The sequence below is a fragment of the Heliangelus exortis genome, chromosome 9 (assembly GCF_036169615.1).
Source record: "Heliangelus exortis chromosome 9, bHelExo1.hap1, whole genome shotgun sequence".
Classification (NCBI taxonomy): domain Eukaryota; kingdom Metazoa; phylum Chordata; class Aves; order Apodiformes; family Trochilidae; genus Heliangelus; species Heliangelus exortis.
This window is the reverse complement of record NC_092430.1, coordinates 5,145,123-5,166,702: the sequence shown is the minus strand read 5'-3', so window position 1 is coordinate 5,166,702 and position 21,580 is coordinate 5,145,123. Positions and strand designations below refer to the sequence as shown.

Below are 21,580 nucleotides of genomic sequence, written 5' to 3'. Positions count from 1 at the left end.
AGCTTGTAGGAGGAAGTGTGCAAAGCCTGCCAGAATCATAAAAAATGGGAATTGTTTTCATGTTGTAAATGAATTGGGCATTGAGGTCACTCTCAGCATGGAGGCCTGCAAGACTCTGAGGCAACAGAGGGACCAAAAGGTCCTCTACATTTCCACTTGCACAGCCAAAAAGGAATCAAGTGGCACATAGGAAAAAGGGACTGACAGAAAAACAGATAGGAAGCCTTCCAACAGGAAAAATATGCAGCCAGTGCAGGTACAACCAGCATGTAGGAACAGACTATTCTGTCTCTCCTTCCAGGACAAGGTTCCTCTGTAGCTCCCACACAGTGCTTTGTGTCCTGTAAGCCTCCTTACTCACTGCTGCACACCCACTGCTATTTTCCAAGGAGGCACAGGCAGTGCTGATGGGCATGATCTACCTTGAATTATTTGCAACGGGCCATACATTTTTGCTGCTATTCCTCTGCAAGGAGCAATCAATCCCACTTTCTACCACTTAACATTTTTTTCTGCCAAAGGACAGGAGGAAGCTGTGCTTGTTTGCATTTAGAACTCAGGGTCCAGGGGCACCAGGGAACACACAGAGCAATACGTAGCTATGAAAAAGTCATTGGCTTTAGGGCACTAAAGCTGTTTAAATGAAGTTGTCCTTGTGGCACTGGCAGCTGAGAAGTCATTGTACTGTAAGAGAGATTTTAACCTAGTTAAGCACAACTGCTACAGCCAAATTATCCATTTAAAAGTAGCTGCCTCTGAGAGAGCCCTGGCAAGGAGATGCAAGCAGGAGAGTTCCATTTCCCCCTCTGCTGACCCCTTTTTTTTTTTCAGAAGGACTTGCCATTGCCCTCTGACTCCCAGTTTGCTTGCTCCTACAAGTGACTGTCAGGCAGCTGGTGCAGCCACCTGCCCAACCATTCCAGAGTGCCCAGGCCAGGAAAGCAGCCTTGCATTCAAACAGCATTAATGCTATGCTGAGTTTTTCAAAGGAGGAAGAAGGGGTCCAATCCCACTCCCAGTGAAGCTGAGAGAAAATCTTTCACTGAGATGAGAGGACGCAGCTTTGGGCCCCACGGTGCACACACAACATGGTGACAGATACAGCTTGGTAATCCAGGTGACTGAGCAAACAAAAATTAGTTTGCAGGATGCAACAATGACTGAAACGATGTTATTTCATCTGCCACGAACCAAAGAACTGAGAGCACAGGAGAGTGAGTTAGAGTTAAGTAACAGTACAGAGAAGGATGGAGGACGTGTGAGGAGAATTAGACAAAACATGCAAAGAACTAGACTTACCACAGCCTTGAATAAGACCAAAAGGAGAAAAGAGCAAATTTCTGCATTAAAATCTAATTTGCAAACAGAATGATTCACATCAATCTGTTGTTTACACACCTCATTATTTTACAGTAAAGGAGATAGTGTGCTTGTCAAAACCAGGTCTTAAAAGAACATGCTGGATTGCTACACCGGTTTGTAGTGGAAGAAAGCACAAAATAATGCTTTGAGAATGCTGAAGCACAGCAGAGGCAATAAAACTACTCTACAGTACGTTGCACAGAATCAGAGGTGGCCTGAAAGCAGAAGGCAGAGTCAGGGAGAAACACAGCAGAACATCTACTGCATACTGCTTTGCTTTGAACTCTACTTGAAGAGGGCCATGTATCAAACAAAGATGCTTTATCTCGTTTTACTTGAGTTTTTATCTGAAGAAACCTGCCCTGCCTCAGTTGAGTTTGATGAAGTCAAGAACTCATGTGCAGGTCTGTTATCCATTACACCATTAAATCTCCAGCAGCAGTTTGTACAGATGCAACTGAGTGCTCTCTCTTCTGAGCAAAATCCTCCAGTGTGACTCAGGAGGCACTTTCTACCCCATGATCAACTTTTAAGCGTTTCCCTGCTTTAGCTTCCCTTAAATATCTCAGGATTAGAAGGACGTGGCTGAAATCTGGCCATCTGTAGAACCAAAAGGATGTGAAGTGACTTACCTGCCCATAAAATGCCACCCTGTAATACCGCCCAAAGAGGCGTTTCTCAGAGTTCACAACTTCTGCAACCTTCAGGTAGGAGCGGTGGATGTCGTAGTACAAATCAGAGAGTCTCTACATGAAGAAAGGAGGGAGAGGGGAAGGGAGAAAGCATCAGTACTCTGGGAAATGACACCAAGGCTCTGCACAAGCAAGGCTTCTCTTAACTGAATTACCAAACCCTTGCAAAGGCGGCTGCACACGCTAAGGTTTAAACTTGGCAGCAGTCACTAAAAATTCATTTCAAGGTTCCTGTCATCTTCTGAGTACAAGAGTTTTGAGGCAGAGTTGTATAGAGGGAAAGGATTCCACCATTGGGCAGTGATAGGGACCTACTGAGAGGTCAAAGAACCCAAGTGTCCTATGTGCAGTCAAGTGCAGGGTGCCAGTAACTCAGCTCAACTCCCAGCCCCATGCTATCCACAATCACCACTAAAAAACACTTTCTTAGGACAGTGAACCTTATTTTCAACTCTGAGGACCTGCTTTCATGGTGTACAGCTTGTAGCTACCGACCTCTTTGCCTTTTTGATATTTAAAACCAGACAAGTCAGCAAATGAGATTATTATCTCCTCATCCATTATGTGTTTAATTGCCAGGTATGGATGAAATGGTAAAAACCTGGCATTGTGAAAAGATCACACAACTTGTCAGCAGCTTCTGAACTAAAATACAGTGCAAATGTGCTCTTGCTTTAAAAGCATGTGTAGAATTCCACATTTACGGGCTAACACAAGAGGTTTGTTTGAAAATCCTTTGTTCATTTACTGATGTATTGATGCTGAAAAGCAGAACATAGGCTACACCAGCATGAAACATGAAAAGGAAAAATTACAGGCAGGAAGCAAAAGCCATTCTTTTTAAAAGAAAGCACTCTTTTCTCTTAAAAATTTTGATCTTTACTGTTGTCTTAAGATAATTTTAAAAAAACAAACCCCAAACAACTTACCTTAAAGTCCCTCTGCTTCTCAAAAACAGCAATGATAGGCTTGTTAACCTCAGCAATAAGCTCATATCTCTCAGACTTCCACAGGTATTCAACACACAATTCCAGCTGCTCCACAAGAACATTCTGCAATTCCACAAACACAAACAGTTCAGTGACTTGACACCTGGTGGAATTTAGTTAACAGCAGTGCAGCAAAAGGATATAACCACTATTTAATTTTTGTTCTGTGTTTTCTACATCACCGTTTATGCCAATGACTCAATGTTTAATCAAGTATTGGTAACCTAGATCTTCCTTATATAGGAAAACTGGTATGACATTAACATGGAAATACTTGAATACTTGACATCTCACTCAGAAGAAGAGATTTGCTTTGTGGGCTCCCCTCTGCCCTAACTTCCAGCTCTGGTATTTCACTCTCTGGTTAGCTAAACACCTATCCCTAGTACTTAGTACAACAGCAATGACATTTCATGACAAAATGATGTGTCTTCTAATTTTGTGTGAAGTGCACTCTCACTATAATTGAATGTAACATGCACAGGAATCCATTAGAAATAACATTCTCTGTTAATACAGAACAAGTACATAAATGCTAATGAGGCTGACCTCATTATAAGGGGTATCTTGCATCCCAGAGTCTTCCTTCATTGCACCTTCTTCTTTAATGTTGGGGGTAATGCTCAGGAAAGCAGGCCATCCCATGGAAAATAAGCCTTGAAGTACAAGTTGCAACAGTGTCAATTAATGACTGCATAAGCAGAAAATTCAAAAAGTTATTGGATGCCACTAAGACAAAGTTCTTATTTGACTGGATTAGTTACTTCTTTCACAGCCCAGTTCATAGGAAACTCAAATGGAACTACCTGAATTTATGAGACTATTGCACATTTTCTCTGTCATATCAATCCCCTTGCAACAATAACATTTTCCTGATGTGATCTTATTCCTCTCTTTGGCGTTCTGGTTCCTCAGCTGCACAGTGCTGGCAGTCCATGTAAAACTACTCGTGCCACACCCATCAATACAAGAACTTCCATCTCAAGCTGAGGTGAGACAACTTATACTGGTGAAACCAGCACTGTGACTCCTGGCCTGACCCATGGACACTTGACTCCTTGCTGGGACCTGCACTCATCCCAGTGAGAGGTACAGTGGCCCCAAGGTGACAGCAGCTGATGAGGAGATGGGCACCTTTGGGGGCTCGAGGACCCCTGGCAGAGGCTCTGCTCTCCTCACCCTGCCAGGGTCTGTAGGACCCCCCCAGCCCTAACCAAGTAACTCGCTTGGGGAAAACTCAGGCTGGTGCCAGAAGATGCTGATGGGAAGGCTCTGAGTTTACATTTATTATTTGCTAAGCTGGGGCCTCAACAGTTGCAGAAAGTACAATTTGCAGACGCACTGCATGTTACACATCAGAAAGAGTCTGACCTATAAAGATTTCACTACCACTCTTGAATGGCAAAGGTAAACCTGCCAGTGGAGGTGATGAACTTGTGACACAGTTCACAGCCAATTTAGAAGTAGGAAAATGCTGGTAAGGCACAATTAGAAATCTAACCTTTACACACTGAGACGGAGGGGCTCTTTCCTGTCTATCAAGGTTTGAAAATAATTTAAACATAGACCTACATGTTCCTCCCTCCACCTACTGTGATCTGTTATTCATGCTAAGTATTTTATCACTAGTGAACCAAATATTGCTTGTCAGAGAAACCTTCCCTCTAAAAGGTTGTATTTTTTTCATCACACCCATGGACACTTCAGATGTACCAGAGAATCACAGCCTTTCCACAACTGGCAGTTTTCTCTTCCCCAGATATTTGCCCTTGCCCCATAAATTGCTCTTTGTGAAAGCTGCTGAAATATCTCAAGCTGAGAATAACTCTGAAATACACATTTCATAAAATAAATAACCACTGGCATAGAAACATTTAACAACAGAAGCCTACACTGTAGTTATCATCACAGATTTACAAAAAGCCTTTATCTATACTAAATTACATTTGGATAACCAGATACTAATTTCATCCTGTGCCCTCCCAGCTTTGGCTAATCAAGGAACTGGACATGGATTTGTGTGCTAAACACCAATTGACCTGAGAGGGGTTTCTGTTGCTGAGGAAGAGCAGGCTGCTCTCTTGCTGAAAAAGCCCTTAACTGAAGTCATTCAGAACAATTCATCAAACCAATTCATCATCAGCCAAAGAGCATCAGGGAAGTAACATCATGTTTCTGACATCACTTGCTTGCTATTACAGCCATCAACATGCACTATCAATATTTTTACTTTGGCAGATATTTTTCCAGATCAGCTGAAGAACAGTGATTTGATTCCTTGTGTTATTTGACCCATAAACAGGCACGGTTAGAGCACTCACTTCCTCCAGTGTGAGTTGTTAGTAACACATTACTATCAGAGACTTGACCATCTTCCAGGAGCATACGTGAGGTACAAATCTTTTCCATTTTCCAGTAACCTATGATAGTGTAAGATGGTATTAGTACACTGCTACTGGTACGTGTTAATACATGCATATTTAATAACAACAGAGTGATGCATTCTCTTTTAGCACTCACTTACTGAACATTTAATTAACCCTCTTCACACAAAACACACACTTGCACTCTTCTAATGCTAAGATTAGCATTTACAGTACATTTTTAAAACAAAATACTCGGGAAGCATTCAAGCAGCTTTAAGAAAACTTTATATATAAGCAAGGAAAACAGAACAGCCAAAAATTAGTTTCAAAATAGTATGTATAGATAAATATAGTTGGTTTTGAATACATTGATCTTACCCTTTCTTTTTAGGTACTCTGCGATGAGAGCAGCAATATGAATATAGCACATAGCAGCCTGTAACAAGAGACCAAGATATGTGTATACCTCTAAGTACACCCTGACTTACAGAATATTTTTATCACTGTCAAGTCAATGTTGAAGACAAAATTAATGCAATAATTTAAGAAAACAAAGGATTAAATGAGGAAATTATACTTGAGTGTTAATTTCACTATGTGTTTTAGGTGAAAGAATGAATTTGCTCAAGAAAACCCATTCCAACTACTTAGTAAATAAAATAGTCCTAGGTGATGCACTGGAGTTTTGCATCACGACTTCAGTTTTTGATGTGCAGGACAATGCACAATAAAGGAAGTTCCTCTCTATGTGGTACTAGGGGAGGATAAAGTCCTTTAAGTAAGCTACACACTGCTCATAACCTCACACACAGATCTACTGTGCCTGTCAGAATTAAGCAGCAGAGATGCTGATGTGATACTGACCACAGCTTCCTCATCTGATATTTTCAAGTCTTGCTCAAGCACGTAGCAGGTGGCCACAATTAAGCAAACTGGGATAATGAACACATCCCATCTCTGGGTGTTTTTTCACACCTGTCCTCCCCTAATTTCAAGTGCCTGAGAGACACTGTGTGATTCTTTTAAATCACTACTGTTGCCTGTTTTGAAGAGCCCTTTTCATCAGAACATCTCAGCCTAAAGACAAACGGGTTTCCTGTCAGTTTATTGGCATTACCTCAGACAAATCTCCATTTCTTGCGTGGATCTTGGCCATGCTTTCAAGCCATGTCCTACGTAACTCAGGTGTGCTGGCATAGGAATTGGCCAGGCTGTATTGGAGATCCACAAGCATCTCAGGGTCTTTCTCATGCTCCTTCATTTGAGCTGTGGCCATTAAAACCGTTCTGATGCGTTTGGTCAGATCCTTCACCTCTGCTGGGAAATTAACGTTCTTTGGGAAAAATAAACACCACATCACTAAAACCATCTGAAGAGCCACATACAGAAGCCCTGACCGAGCTAAAGTCCTGCTTAGGGAAAACTTCCTTCCCCTTCCCTAAATTCAGTAGGCTTTAAAGCAGAGTACATTGCACAAAACATACAAACATTGTCCATGTCTTTTCACTGATGTGTCACAGCACCTAGGAGATACCCCAGTCAGTCCATATGCACCAATGCCACTGCAGTCAGCAAACTGAAACATTTGTTCCTTCATTTTCTACTGGATTTGGAAGGGGATTCTCCCACTTTCAGCTGCCAAGCAGCATGGTGTGCTATAGATAGTGTTGCCTGACTATACACACAGGATGCTTCCTCACAGGGAATAAAGCACAACAGGCTGGCTCCTGGCCTTCTTGCACAGTGCAAGATGAAAACAAGGTACTGAATTACTGCTATCAGCTGTTCTCAATATACTTAGCAGTTTCTCTTTTTTTCAGGTGGGTGATGAAATACATTTCTTCTTCAGACATTTTTTTAACTTGTGCCCTTTGTTTAAAAGTAAACAAATCCAGAAAAATGAAATTAAATGCTCTCCTCTACCTAATGCAGAGGTAGATGAAAGTGTAACAGAAGCAGCAAGACTGACTGGAAAATCAAAACTGGACTTTGGAAACAAATACAATTGGAATTGCATCCTATTAAAAAAAGACAAAATTCTTTATGGTAATTATCTACCACTTTGCTTACACTAACTTAATTATTAACATCAGTGAAGACACCCTGAAGTCACCTGCTGAGAATGAAAAGCATCACCAAAGGATACAATTAAAAATGCATGTTAACATTTGTTAACAGAAAAAGTAAAAATGAAAAACTGAAATCCTTTTTTTACACCTTTAGTGCAGACAATCAATATCATAGCACTGGTAACTAATCCAAGAACTAAGTGGCTTTTTCAAGGTATGAGCAAGCTGTTGCAGAACCCAGCTGTTGTGAATGGTTTAGCTACACATTTACCCAACTGACTAAAGGGTCAGAGTAAAAATTTTTTGTCAGCTGTAGTTGTGTTTCATTACTCACAATACATGACATTTTCTCTGACAGCAGGCAAATCCACAAAATTAGCAGTGAATAAAAATAACGCCATTTTCAAATGAGAATCTTTTCTGTTTTAAAAAATTATTTTCAATTAATCTTCTGACTCACAAACATTTTGATTAATTTCAGGCTGCCTGAAAAAGGCACACTCTGAGTACATAAATTACTGTCTAATAAAAGCCAGCAATTTTGTTAGCTGCAAAACTTGCTCCTCTGAAACTGTTGACCTTTTGCAAGAGGTAGTGATTGACAAAAGATGTTTCTTACTTTCATCTGCTTGTCTCCATTAGCAAAATTATTGATAATTGCAAGTGAATGTTGGAAACGAGATCCGCCAATCCCTGCATCCGCTATCAGCTGGCTCACTGCTTTGATGAGCTGTACCCAGGGGAGAAAACACAGGCTGCAATTAGGAAAGGAAATCAAAGTTTCTCAATAGTTTTTAATCTCTATTTCAGTTTGAGCTGATGTACCAGGTGAGCAGAGGTGCACTTTTATACCTGTCTTAATTAGGTAACGTTAGATAACACGAGGTCTGTGAGCAGTATTTCCAGTGTTTGTAATTCCTCACATTTTTATACAGTGTAAGCACATTGTTACTGGACTTCACACTTCTGTGACTATACTATCAGATTCTGTTTAGTTTCTTTATCAGCTGTGTTCTCACTGCTGTAAGGAACACACATGAATCAAGAGTAGCCATTTATCTGGCTGTTTATTGGCTATGCAGCTACATTCACAGCTTTTTCTTTTTTTCTCCCTGGAACAGAGCCCAGCAGCCCAAGAACAGCAAAGAATCCAGCACAATGTCTTCAAATTTGACAAGAAAACAAAGCTGCCACAGAGAATTGCCTGGTTGAGGACTACAAAAGAATTGTTTTGCTGCAATACATGAATGATAGAAACCAATATACATCAGCTAAATACTGATGGATCTCACACTTCACTTACCTGTAGATGGGATCTGACTATTGATTTCTGCTTGTTAAATTCAAAGTTTTTTCTCATGAAAAAATAAAGAAGAGCAGAAGCCTCTGTCTGAGTTGAACGTGACCTATGGTTACAGCACTTCAGGATTTCATAGCAGAGGGAGCCACAGAGATCTGCTTGTCCTTGGAAGAATGCTGATGGGAACTATTGAAAAAAACGCATGAATACGTTTAGCACTACTCTGAGGCCTTGGCACAATTATTCTGAGTAAACAGTTGTGTTCTTTTTTTCCCTCAAGCTCTCTGTAAAAACAGTTCTCTCATATCCGTTCACACCAGCATTAGTGAAAAAATTAGTCACCATCTCAACATAATCCCACGTGTGAATTGAGGGTAAGTAAAAAACCACATAAAGGCTTTCATCTAGACACTGTATGCAATGCAGCAATCACACCAGGCTCCAGGTAGCCCTGACAGCAGCTGGCAGGCAGCAAAGCAGAACAACCCATCTGCAGGGAATGCAGAAGAGCAAACCAAGGCGTGGAGGGGGTCTGCACTGCTCTACAAACTGCTCAGAAGACAGAAAATACTGTGAGTGGGAAAGTCAGCAAACCTACAGCAGTCAAGGGTTTGAGCAGCAGGAGACAGCAGAGAGTGAAGGATGACTCTCCAAACCATACCTCCTATTTCTGAGGAGTGTGAATATAAGAGAAGAAAGAGGAAGGAGAGGTGAAAGATGTACATTGTGGGTGAGGATCTCAAGTACCACCTGAGAGGTTCTGTGGCAGGAACCAGGACTGATCCCCATTCCCACACAACTATGAAACAGAGGATTCAGTCCCAAGAGCTAGAATGAAATAGGGCAATCCCGGGTATTTATTCATCCCTCCCATTGCACAGTTCCTGACTGTATGGCATGTAATTTAAAGCTGTCTGTGGGTGGTTTACTTTGTATTTCCCCCACGTCCTCAAGCTGGGAGAAGCACTATTTCCTTCTCCTTTCCCCTGAGATAATCAGAAAGAGGCCACATGGTTTCAGCTGATCTGCACTGCTTTGTTTCACAGAAACAATTGGGATGCAGCCTTGCTAATTCTCCCTGCCCTTTGCAATCTGTGTGCTACATTCTGGTTGGTTTTGATAGGATCACATCTAAGTCTATGACTTGGAAAAAGAAAAGCCTTTGCAGCTGGCACAAAGTGTCTGATTACCCATGACCATCTATGTATGTACAATACAAACAAGCAGTTTGACACATAAGCATCTTTTTGTCTATGTTGAAAACAAGGTATTTGTTGAACTGTATTACTTTGGACAAACTTTTGGTGAAGTGCATGGAGCTAGGTCCTCTGAGGACTACTGTAATCATTAACCACTGGATTCTGGAACTCGGGTATCTGCCATGAAGAAACTCCATTAAGAGTTTCAAGCTTTCTTTCATGGATTATAAAAGCATGAAATCCAATCAGGCCAGAACACCCCAGGCCAGCACACTACTTATCTATTTACTTTCAAATGTTCACTTAGTAATTTCTTCATTTTCCAAACCAGAACGAATTCTTCTGATATTGTGAAATTCTCACTTTTAAATCAGCGATAAACCAGAAAATCTCTGTAAGGAATGAGCATTAATACAGTGAAGTTCAGAACTCTTTCAGAGCTCCCAACAGTCCTCAAGCTGCATTTTCTGGAAAACACTACCAGGTCAGACTAACAGAATAAAACCAGTTACCTTGCCTACAAAGAGCCGTAGGGCAGCAAAGACATGCTTGAGAGCTGCTGCTGACTGGTTGATTTGCAAAAAGAGCATGTGTGTGTCAAAGACTTTCTTCATTAATGCATTCTGGCAATCAGATTGCTGGAGCTGCCTCTGAAAAGTTCACAGACAGGACATTCTGGTTATTAAAGTGAATAAACAGAAGAAACAACTTCTAGACTTCACATCAGAGTGTTCCTTGGAAGGTGCTTTTCCGATGCAAAATCTCTGCAGATGAGGCATTCCCAGCTTGCTGCAGGCTCTTTTTACCTGCATTTTTTGAAGGAGACAGCACTTTGCATGGCACACACCGTATTTGAGGGCTAAGGTGGCAGGAAGGAGGTAATAAATGTAAAAGGAGCTGTATTGTAGCTGTGAATACAGCTTCAGGAATTCATCTGGGCCAGTACTCATAGCACAATATTTTACCAGGCAAAGGATCCACCTGTTCAGTGGATACAGAGATACAGCTAATATGCATTTAGGGCTTTTTTCTAAAATCTCTGAAATCTAGTGAGATAAACATGATGCAGATGCTGTGACATACTGGCAGATGCACACCACTTCCATGCAGAGCAACGCTGAACATAACACTGATACTCAGGGTGCCCTTCTTCCACATTGAGTATGGGTACTGGTCAATTCCTTCCTAAAATACCTTCACTGAGCACTTGCACATCTTATTTCCCCATCCTGCTGTCCCAAGCATTTTGAGTTTTCTGTCTGCCTGGCTCCCTCAGGCTTTCCTTCTCCCACATATTCCACATGGTACCAGTTGAAGCAGAAAATGAAGCAGCAAAACAAACCTGGTGATTCAGGGTGTAAAGACACAGCAGGTCAAGGATTGTGAGGGAAACTTCTGTAGCAATGTTTGCCTCTGTGTCTACATACTGTACAATGTCTGTTTCAGTGGTGCTGCCTGCAAAATATGAAAAGCAAGATGACAAACAATCTGCTGAGTGTAGTTAAACACGATGCAATTTCACAATCTGGGAATTAAGCCTCAGCACAGTCAAGATGGGGTCCTACCTGTATATTTAACCGAAGGGGTATTTTTAAAGAAAACTGCACACAGGAGATGAAAAGGAAAGGGAATTTGAGTCAACTTTTGCTAGCTGTGATATGAGCATATTCTTTCATCATTTCTGTTCATCCTCAAAGGAGGAGAGGAACCTAATTGGAATGGGGGATACATGGCTTTGATTTAATGCTTTAAAGAACCTTATGTTGTGAAAAGTTGACTTTTATTGCTAGATCTAATATATAGTATTTCAGCCAGTGCACATTGGCTTGTACAGCAAGATACACAATCACAGATGCAAGAGATGCTGCAGAGGGGGGAATAACTTCTTATTAGGGCTACTCAAATATGTCAGGTTATTGCAATTAATTTTGTTTACAAATTAACTTTGATCAAATTTAAGCTCAGTTTTCAGCAGTTCTATGTTTAGGCTCTTCTTGTCAGGCTATCTTTCACTGGTCCTCATGAAAACAGATTTAATTGTACAGAGCCTTATCCAAAACCCATAGAATTCCAAGGGGAAGCAAATAAATTTTTGTACTTACTTGCAGTGCTGTTGTCTATCATCTGCAAGAGCTTGGGGTTAGAAAGTGCATTTTTGCCACGGATTATTGGCAGTGTTTGAGATCTGTGATGCTTGTGGCCATCATGACTAGAAGTAGAATGCATCCTATAATTGAAAGGGACCATTAAAAAACAGAAACAAACAAACAAAAAAAACCTATCATGCCTATACAGAATTCTTCCATAACAGTTAATAATTTTCTGTGATACTTCTCAAAGGTTATGTTGAACAAACATGCAAAATTTTCCAGAGAAACAAAGAAGAAAGTCAGTCAGCTGGACAAAACAGATGCATTGGTATTTCTTGAGAGCAGGATATAAAACACTCACTGAGCACTGAAAAGAAGGATCAGCTGATGTTTAGAACACTGCCTTTGGGTGAAGGGAAACTGAGATGAATTCTATTAACTTAGAATACAAGAAAAATGCGTCCTGCTCATGAAAGAAGCAGTGCAGTTTCAATAGGTTTAAATAGTGTTAACAAATGAACAACAACAATAAAAATGTGTGTGCATATGTGTTCTTTTAAGCCTTTGATGATGACAAACACATAATTGATTTAGAATCAGAAACTTATAACCAAAATACCAATCTTATCATAATTTTAAAAGGGATTTTGAATTTTAACTACTTCAGAATTCCAAAAGATGAACAAAATTCAGATCACTAATTAAAAGAGGCTTAAATTTAGCTTAAAAATGTAGTTTCCTAAATTTGCCTAATTTCAAATATTCTAGGCCAGAATTACTTACTGCACCTAGCTAAACCCTCTCTAATGGTTATTTTCACAAAAGTTCATTACAAAAAATAGCATTTCAGATTTTACAAAAAGCTCCCAATACAGGTATGGAACTCATGGCCAGACTCCAGCGAGTTAGAGAGCTACAGTCTTCCATTAATGGTCAGTGAAAGGATTTGGGTTGACATCCTAGCACACTGATGGATTTGGATCATGTACAAATTTCATGTCAAGGTTTGGAGTATTTTTGTCATTGTGAGGCTTTGGTTTGTTTGTTTGGTTGGTTTTTATTTGTTTGGTTTGCTTTAGTTTTTCTATACGGTGTTGTGGTGTAAAGTCTGGTTTCATAAGAACATTTCAAGAAACTGAAATACATAACTGTAAGTGCTTCAATTTCAATTAATTGTCAAAAGATGCTCTGTATTGCAAACAAACAGCCATTTGGGAAAAAAATTATGATCTGTGAGGGAGTGAAGTGTGAAGGTCCTGGAGACCACAGAAACACAACTATTGTCTGGATTGCTACCACATTGGTTCATCTACAAATGTGCAGGAAAACAACAGCTTCCTTAAGGCTTTTTGCCAGTTGCAGGGGCAATGAAATTAGTGCTGCTTCTTGAAAACTGCAGAGAAGAGGAGCAAAGACACCAGTATGGCAAACAAAGCATCTTCTTTTCCCTTTTGTCCCATTCCAAGGCACATGCTTACAATAGTGAGCACATTCTAGCTATATGGAAATGAGAAAAGTTGATGATCATGAGGAAAGGGGACTTTGTCACCATGCTTTTAAGATAACAACCACAAACTGCACCAAGTCAAAAGTTTGCTTTCTCTCTAGAATTTTGCATTATTAAAATAAAAAGGATCCCACTTTCCCCTAAAAGGATCAAAAAGATGATAAAGTGATGCACATGCAGTTTGTTAGAACACTTTCCATGAAAATTATTAAATCTTGCCATGTTTATACTAGAAAGATGGAAGATAGACAGACTACCAAAGAAAGATTCTCTAACTGGTGACTTGGATATAAGATTTTAGGACCATTACACACTTAGCAGCAGGGAAGTAAAAAGATGGGTGTTAAGCAACCCTATTCTTAAGTTTGACTTTGAGTTACTAAATACTTTGAGTTACTAAATCCCTTTGCAACTCTGGGTGACTGGGGAGAAAGTAATCCCCCAATACTGTCAGTGCATCCATAGCTATGTCCCCCAAAGCAGTAGGATTCCATAAAAGCACAAGGTTGTAGACCTACAAACTCCTTCAGGTTGGGGGAAAACTGCATCATTCTGACAGGGAGCTGGAAGCCACAGCTCCTGTTTGTTACACTGACAGTAACCAAGGATTATTCTGAACATGAACATTTTACACAACAGCTTACAAATCAAGCTGAAGCTAGAAGGATTGTATTCTTTTAGGGGTTTGAGGGCTCTGAGATATGATACCTGTTGGGTCAACCTCTTTTCAATTAACTCTGTGACCTTGTAGGAGGGCTGGAGGTGACAGCTAGGACTGGGGTTTTATAGGGCTTAATAACCTAAGATGCCATTACCATTGTGAGAGCAGCCCTGATGCCTGGCCAGAGGAGTTTGAACCTTTAAGGGTTCCATTATTCTGGGTGGCCTGAACAAACTTAAAAGCAGCAGCAATTTTCCTGTGAAGAGAAAATAAATGTTAATGTAATCATGACATTGATTTTGACATGCCTTTAAAGAATAAGTATAAGCCTGACAAAAACTGCCACGGAGCATGAACTGGTTCATCTGGTGACCTTCTGTTTTTCCACAGTATGACATATAGACAATTCACAGTGTTAACATGAAATTAAAAATGAAACATCAACAGAGACAAACTGTGCATTCCACATTTCACAGCCAGAACACGATCTCACGCTTTTTCAGAGAGAGGGGAGAGGCAGAAGAATATTTTCTTATTGCTGTGGAACATTTCTATGTGCCTATTAAAATTATTCTTTCCATTACATGAACATAAAATACAGTGTTCAAGTTCCTTTGTTAGGCATATGCACAGAAATATGCTTGAGAATGCCCCAGTATTTTGGGTTATAAATGTAATAGTGGTTACCATATCATCAAATGCAATTCAGCTTTTACACCAAATATGTGCTCAGATCTACAGAACATCAGGCCAGCATTTTTTGTGTAAAATTAAAAATGAAGCATTCCTATGCTTCTCTATGTCAGACTGATGCTTTCAGGAGAAAACTGATACACACGCTGTTATTCTCATTTATACCTACTGTAATGCAGTGTTATTTTAGTACTGTAACATAACATCTACAACTACAGAATTACCTTACAATATTGCGTTTTCCTAGATATCTGAAATTTTGCAGACACACCCTGAAAGATAAAACAACACATTTCATGTCCATTAATGGCTTCCTAATTATAAAAAAAAATGTTGAATCTTAGTCCCTTGAACAGACCTGTGGTATATGCACCTCCTAGTAAGTAAATAGAACAGAGTGCAGCAGTTCCCAGGCTAGAGTCAAATAAGATGTGGCACAACTTTGCACACTCTTGTTCCCTTCCTCCATGGCTGAAGATTCTTGCTTAGTGAGGAGGCAAAGGCTTGGGGCTACAGAAGTATTTGCTTCTTCACCAGCTGAAGTTAAATAACTCACATTTCACTTTTGAGATGGTGAGGAAATTCTGAAAACAGCTACCTGCATGGATTCTGCAAACATGCATAAATTGGATGGAGTTGGTTACCCTGGGAGATATGAACAGCAGATAAAGATAATTTACATAGCTTTTCTTGTGGTTTGGAAAGCTCAATACCTGTTCTAAATAGAAGAGCAGAATCTCAACCCTCAGTGAGGAAACTATTACGAAAATGTCTTTTAGGAGGAAGGTGCAAGGAATTATGCCCCCTGTTCATGGAAATGACCAACATATTATAGTATATGGATTTAATTAATTACATATTATTATTTGGGAATATTATTGCAAAATATTGTAAGATAAAACAGTTATCTCAGCCTAATCCACTAGGTGGAAGAACCTGAAGAGTATTTGTTCACAGCACTCACTTTAGAACATCATTATTTAAAATAAGATCAACCAACCCCAAAGTGAACTTACTCTAAAATGCTGAAAAAGTCTGTTATTTCTGAGAATGGTGCTCGCAACCAGTAGGAAATCAGTGCGTCTGAAGGGAGATATTAAAATATATTATGTATCTGTTACAGGGAATTAAACTTGACCCAAAGCTTGTGAAAAGTCCAGCTAATTATTCAAACTTAATATTTGTTTGGATTCAGCATTCACAACATTTTACAACAGTGTAAATTCAATGGCTAATGGACATTTTCTTACCTTCCGAAATGGTTTTCATGATGTGAAGGAAACACATAAGAAGGCTTCTAGTTTCAGCTTGATCCAACTTGTCAAAACGAAGGGTAGATCCAATCAAAGACAAAGGCCTCATGATCTATTGAAATGACAACAGGGACCTTTCTTAGCACAGTGATAAGTTTCCCACCTGTAGAACCCCTTTCCAACATTTGCACATGTACCTTTTCACACGTGTCAGTTCTCTCACTGTTTTTTTCATTGGTACTTGGGTTAGATTCAAGACTTGCTAAGGAAGCTCTGGAGTCAGCATGGTTTGCTGCAGAGATAGCTATTGATGAAAAGGCTGTAAATGAAAGTCATAGCAAACATGCTAAACTAAAACATTTATGGATACAAAAACTGACAAGAAAAATGGAGAACTTAAAATGTTCCACATGCTGGATTGACACCAGTGCTTTGAACTCTCAATAGCAAAACTATTGATGAGGATGTTTAGTACTGAAAACATGCAACAAGCTGAAGGAAAATGATTCAGATTGCTGTTATTCATGGCATTAAAATGGCCTGTTGCATTCTGTAAGGCCTGACACAAATATCACACTTCCCTGAATTTTGAAATGTGGCTTGGAAGAAGTAAAAAAACTATGTTATGCTTCTATTTTTCCACTGAGCTTGGAAAAAGTAAGAATACTTGTCTCAAAGAGACTTAGGGAGTTTTCAGGAGAAACCTTGAAACTATTCTTAAGTCAAGCAGAGACTACAGGAATGAACTTGGGCACAGGGATGTGTGAGAGCCTGAATACTGGTATTGTTCCAAAGCAGGAGAGTAAGTGAAGCAGTGGAAGAAGAGTAGCTTCACAAGAGAAATAAAAGTCAATCCAAAAAGACCCAAAGGCAAGAGAAACATTGCATACCATGTTTCCCTGAATATTGTATCAAATGGGTTAATGATATTCTCCATGAATAATAAGCAGAAAGCACAATGGATTGAGATACACAGAAATCTACCTGTGTGCATGTTCTGTCTGTCATTTATACCTGCTATAGAGTTCAGAACATCTTTGGAAAAAGAGGTGTCCACAGAGTTTGCATGTTTTAATGCTGTTTGGCTTTGAAATCCTCCAGCTGTGCTCAAGTCATCCCTAGATCCCTGTATTTTGAAAGAAACAGAACAAACTCCAGTAAATGGCAGCACACCTGACAGGCTTTGCTCAGACACTGAGCCTGAGAAGCTACTTCCAGTTGTTTAGACATGAAAGCCTTAAAAGCTCAAGGCTTGCCATAATACACCAAACAGTTGCCCTCAGTATGAAACCCCCTCAGCTCATAATTGAAGTTGTAAAGGACAGACCAAGTCTGCATTTCCTTCTTAAACACTAGCCCAGCATTAACTGCTGTTAGCCATGACCACGTGGAACAGGCTCATTCACTGGAAGGACTGAATGACACAACACCCTTGCAGAAATCTGTTGCTAGTTTTTAAAGCAGGCCCATGATGGTAACACATCTAACCTTTTAAGAAATAAACAAACATGCTCCTCCACACGTGCTCTTGACACAGAAATTTTCTGTAGCCCCAAAACTGTTTTCATGATGTTTCTGTACCCTTTTCCTCCTTCAGCTACTTGTAGGCATTCCCTCAGCCTCCTGGTATAGTTCATCATCCCCCTGTTGTACCTAGGAAACCGGTTGTGGGTTCGTGATGTGAGCCTGGAAAGGCTCTGTGGGCAATGGGCATTGTCCTTTACAACAGTGTCTCCCAGCCTCTCACCAAGGGAACTGCCTGGGGACATGGGGACAGAGCCCTCAGTCCCCTGTGTGTAGCACCAGGGCAGACAGAGCCCATGAACTGGATGGTGCAGCCAACCTTTGAGTTTCTCACCCCAGGACCTCTGCCAATTCATACTCCCAGGACCCTAAATGTGCTCTGCAAGTAAATTGCACTTATCTTACAAATTAACCACTCTGGGCCACACCTCAAGTACTGTGTCCAGTTCTGAGCCCCTCAGCTCAGGAAGGAGATTGAGGTCCTGGATCAGGTCCAAAGGAGGCAACTGGGCTGGTGAAGGGACTCGAGCACAGATCCTATGAGGAGAGGCTGGGGGTGTTCAGGCTGGAGAAGAGGAGGCTCAGGGGAGACCTCATCACTCTCTACAACTCCCTGAAAGGAGGTTGCAGCCAGGGGGGGGTTGGTCTCCTTTCCCAGGCAACTCTCAGCAAGACAAGAGGGCACAAAAGGTCTCAAGTTGTGCCAAGGGAGGTTTAGGTTGGACATTAGAAAGAATTTCCTTAGGGAGAGGGTGATCAGACATTGGAATGGGCTGCCCAGGGGAGGGGTGGATTCTCCATCCCTGGAGATATTTCAAAAGAGACTGGATGTGGCACTCAGTGCCATGGGCTGGGAACTGCAGCAGTAGTGGATCAAGGGTTGGACTTGATGATCTCTGAGGTCCCTTCCAACCCAGCCAATTCTATGATTCTATGAAATCAGCACTGCATTTTGTTAGCTGGTGTGTGACCAGCTGAAGCTCAGACCTCTTCCCAACAGATTGACTGGGTCAGAGTTCAGTTTGAATGTTTCAGTGTTCTGAAAAAAAATACATAAATTACCTGATTGGAAGTATTGATATTAAAAAGGAACATATCCTTCATATAGATCCTTGGCATATTGTCCAAAAGCATTCCATAGAGTGGCATGTACAGGTTAGCTATTTGTGCCTGCTTTGCCTAAAAAAAAAAAAAGACAAAACATAATGCTAAAGAAACTGATTAACATATAGTAGTGGCTAAGGAAGTTTCAGGTTTGTTTAGCTACTGTGTGAACAGAGAGATGAAAAAGAAGAAATGTTTTCTTTACCGGGTCTGTGTATCGATCATCAAACGAATGCTTTGCCATTAAGTTTTTAAGCACAGCCAAAGCCAGGTGCCTGATATCCTGATCTTCCTGCAGGGCAAACCCAACCTCCCGCAGCAGGACTCCAATTAGGAAATGTTTACGGCAAAATTCATTGGTCAGTGTGTACTCTGGAATGTCTTGGAACAGAATGGACAAGAACACTTAAATTAATCTAAAGGTTACATGCCACCCCCCCTTTCATTTCCCAAATTTCAATAGCTTTTACTGATTTAATCCACTGCTAACCTGATCTGAGTGCCCCATTCTTCCCCCTCACTTGCTAGAATGGATTAACCTAGTATTGTTATTTCTTGAAATCATGTAAGTGTTACAACATAAAGACAATTTATATACACATTCCTATAGGAGAATTTGTGATGTTCTGAACACAATAAGACCAGTCACTTCTTTGAGGCACAGCTTTTCTAGCTTGTAGAGTTTCAGATTAATTCCACTTTTGAAAACTGTAAATTTTGCCTCAAGTTTGGTCATTTGGCCTACAGCAGCAATAGTTAAAGTACATCTTAAAGCTCTTGATAAACAATTCTGCTGACATGTTATGCAGTCACTTACCTGATGTTCGGTATTCCTGTGTTGACTCTGAAGGTGTGATGACATCTTCATTTTTCATAAAGATAAAATAAAAATAGGTGAAAATCACGCATTTTTTTTACTTAAGTGTAAAAATGTTGGGTTGTTTGGTTTTTTTTCCAAAAAGAAACAAAACACCAAAGATGACTCAAATTTGAATGAAATGCCTACTGTTAAAGAAAGCTTTGAGAGTCAGAACTGAACTCACTTTTTGGTACAGAAAACAAGCAAAAAGGAGAGAAGGGCAAGTAGTTAGAGAGAAGTTCCTGCCTTACACTGGAAGATATCTTCCACCCTCTGCAACCTAAAGGACCACATCCCAAGTGAACTCCCCAGAGTCTACATAAAATTGTGAGAATGTGAAATTGTTCCTAGGGCTGAAATCCCTGCAACTGTGAAACCAAGAGGAAAATCCCCCAGAACTGGGCTGTGGGTTTCTGTGCCTGATGTGCAGAGAAGACACCTCAAAGAGTTGTTACCTGCTCTTTAAATCTGCCAATCACTCAACTTTGAACAGAAACCCTTTCAGGGTGGCACCTTACCAGGAATGTTTGAAGACCTTATGGGCAGGCAGAGAGGGATGAAATGCTCATGGTGACACACTTCTTGGAGAAAGTCAAATTTGAATTGATGTACAGTCTGAAAAAACACAACAGACAATGTCCCAGTTCACATTAAAACAGGGAAAATGGTAAGACAGAGCTGCAGTACTATTTACCTCTACCTCAAATTCATACTCACACTCAGCAATGAAACCTTATGGCTTGTTATGCCAAGCTGCACAAATAATAAACAATTGGTTTTTGTCTATTACCGAACAAACTTCTCACAAACAAGTTTTTTAATTCCTCTACTACAATTTTTCATTGAAGATGTATTGATAAATATAAGTTTGTTCCAAGCCAAATATTTAAGGTCTACTTAAAGATAGACTGGACCTTTTGATCATGTATTCTGTAGCATGTAATCATAGCAATGTCTCCTCTCCATTTTACATAAATTTGGGATATTATGCTTTTTTTTTTTTTTTTTTTCTCCTTTTCCCTCTTATTTTGGTCAACCAAATACAAAGTTTCAGCCAAAAAAGCCAGACCCCAGACTTACTGGTTGTGGTGAAAACTTCATTGATGTGAGTTCCAGTTCTGAGGGATCTGAATATTAAATAATTTTACTATTATTTCCTTTATACCTTCCTCTCAATAAGCCATCTGTGACCTTTTGTGGAGCCTTGCAACTACCTCAAGAGTTTATCATTCCCACTATAATTACATGCCACTGAGATATAGAGATAACACATGACATCCAGGAACAAACTTTTATTTCCATCTTCTCAGCACACTGTTCTCAGGGGCAGAAAGCAGTCATTCAGGACTGCTGCATCAACCTAGATCTCATGCCCTAGCATGAGAAGGGAGTTGTAAAGATCTTTTGTTTGCCCCGTGTTTAAGTCTGTCAGTCCTTAAAATTAAATTGCAGCATTTCTGCTGTTGCTGTCAGGCCAGGACGCCTGGAACTTTCCAGAGCCTAGGGAGTAGTGGATGGTGGGGTATTTTTCCTTGAAATATTTTATTGCACTGTAGCACCTCATCAGGGAGACAGCTGGACATGGAACTTGTGGTATAATGGCAAAGAAATGAAGCACCTGAAATGTATTTCCCAAGAGGAACTGTGACATTTTGAGGAAACACAACAGTGAACTGAATGCTAATGCGGCATTTCCACTTTTGAAAAAATATTACTTAAAACAATCTTGAAATGTCAAAATATGAGATACTGTTTGGGATATTTATGGGAAATTATGGTGCTTCATTCTCAATTATAATAAATGCCAACAATGAAGTAATAGACTGATATACCCACAAGCTATTCAAGCAGTAATTTACACTTTTAAATTTCCTGAAGGGAGAAGTCAGATTGCAGCATCATCCTTGTGATA

General features: G+C 40.2%; 1 protein-coding gene across 8 annotated transcripts in view; it reads right to left on the bottom strand.

Annotated features, from left to right (window-relative positions):
• The window catches only part of DOCK10 (dedicator of cytokinesis 10), a 155,276-nt gene that overhangs the window by 12,226 nt on the left and 121,470 nt on the right, over positions 1–21,580 (bottom strand). For 5 of the 8 annotated variants that reach the window (XM_071751790.1, XM_071751788.1, XM_071751783.1 and 2 more), the window contains exons 30-50: positions 20,187–20,283; positions 19,627–19,671; positions 19,015–19,190; positions 18,768–18,884; positions 17,196–17,307; positions 16,379–16,500; positions 16,179–16,293; positions 15,945–16,011; positions 15,153–15,200; positions 14,390–14,491; positions 12,080–12,204; positions 11,320–11,432; positions 10,490–10,627; positions 8,782–8,964; positions 8,098–8,208; positions 6,527–6,742; positions 5,788–5,845; positions 5,365–5,463; positions 3,593–3,699; positions 2,984–3,106; positions 1,995–2,108 (exon numbers count right to left, since the gene is read on the bottom strand). In XM_071751790.1, coding sequence (XP_071607891.1) covers positions 1,995–2,108; positions 2,984–3,106; positions 3,593–3,699; positions 5,365–5,463; positions 5,788–5,845; positions 6,527–6,742; positions 8,098–8,208; positions 8,782–8,964; positions 10,490–10,627; positions 11,320–11,432; positions 12,080–12,204; positions 14,390–14,491; positions 15,153–15,200; positions 15,945–16,011; positions 16,179–16,293; positions 16,379–16,500; positions 17,196–17,307; positions 18,768–18,884; positions 19,015–19,190; positions 19,627–19,671; positions 20,187–20,283 — 2,388 coding nt within the window. The remainder of the gene's footprint in view (positions 1–1,994; positions 2,109–2,983; positions 3,107–3,592; positions 3,700–5,364; positions 5,464–5,787; positions 5,846–6,526; positions 6,743–8,097; positions 8,209–8,781; positions 8,965–10,489; positions 10,628–11,319; positions 11,433–12,079; positions 12,205–14,389; positions 14,492–15,152; positions 15,201–15,944; positions 16,012–16,178; positions 16,294–16,378; positions 16,501–17,195; positions 17,308–18,767; positions 18,885–19,014; positions 19,191–19,626; positions 19,672–20,186; positions 20,284–21,580) is intronic. The other 3 variants (XM_071751785.1, XM_071751787.1, XM_071751789.1) reach the window with 3 other exon arrangements.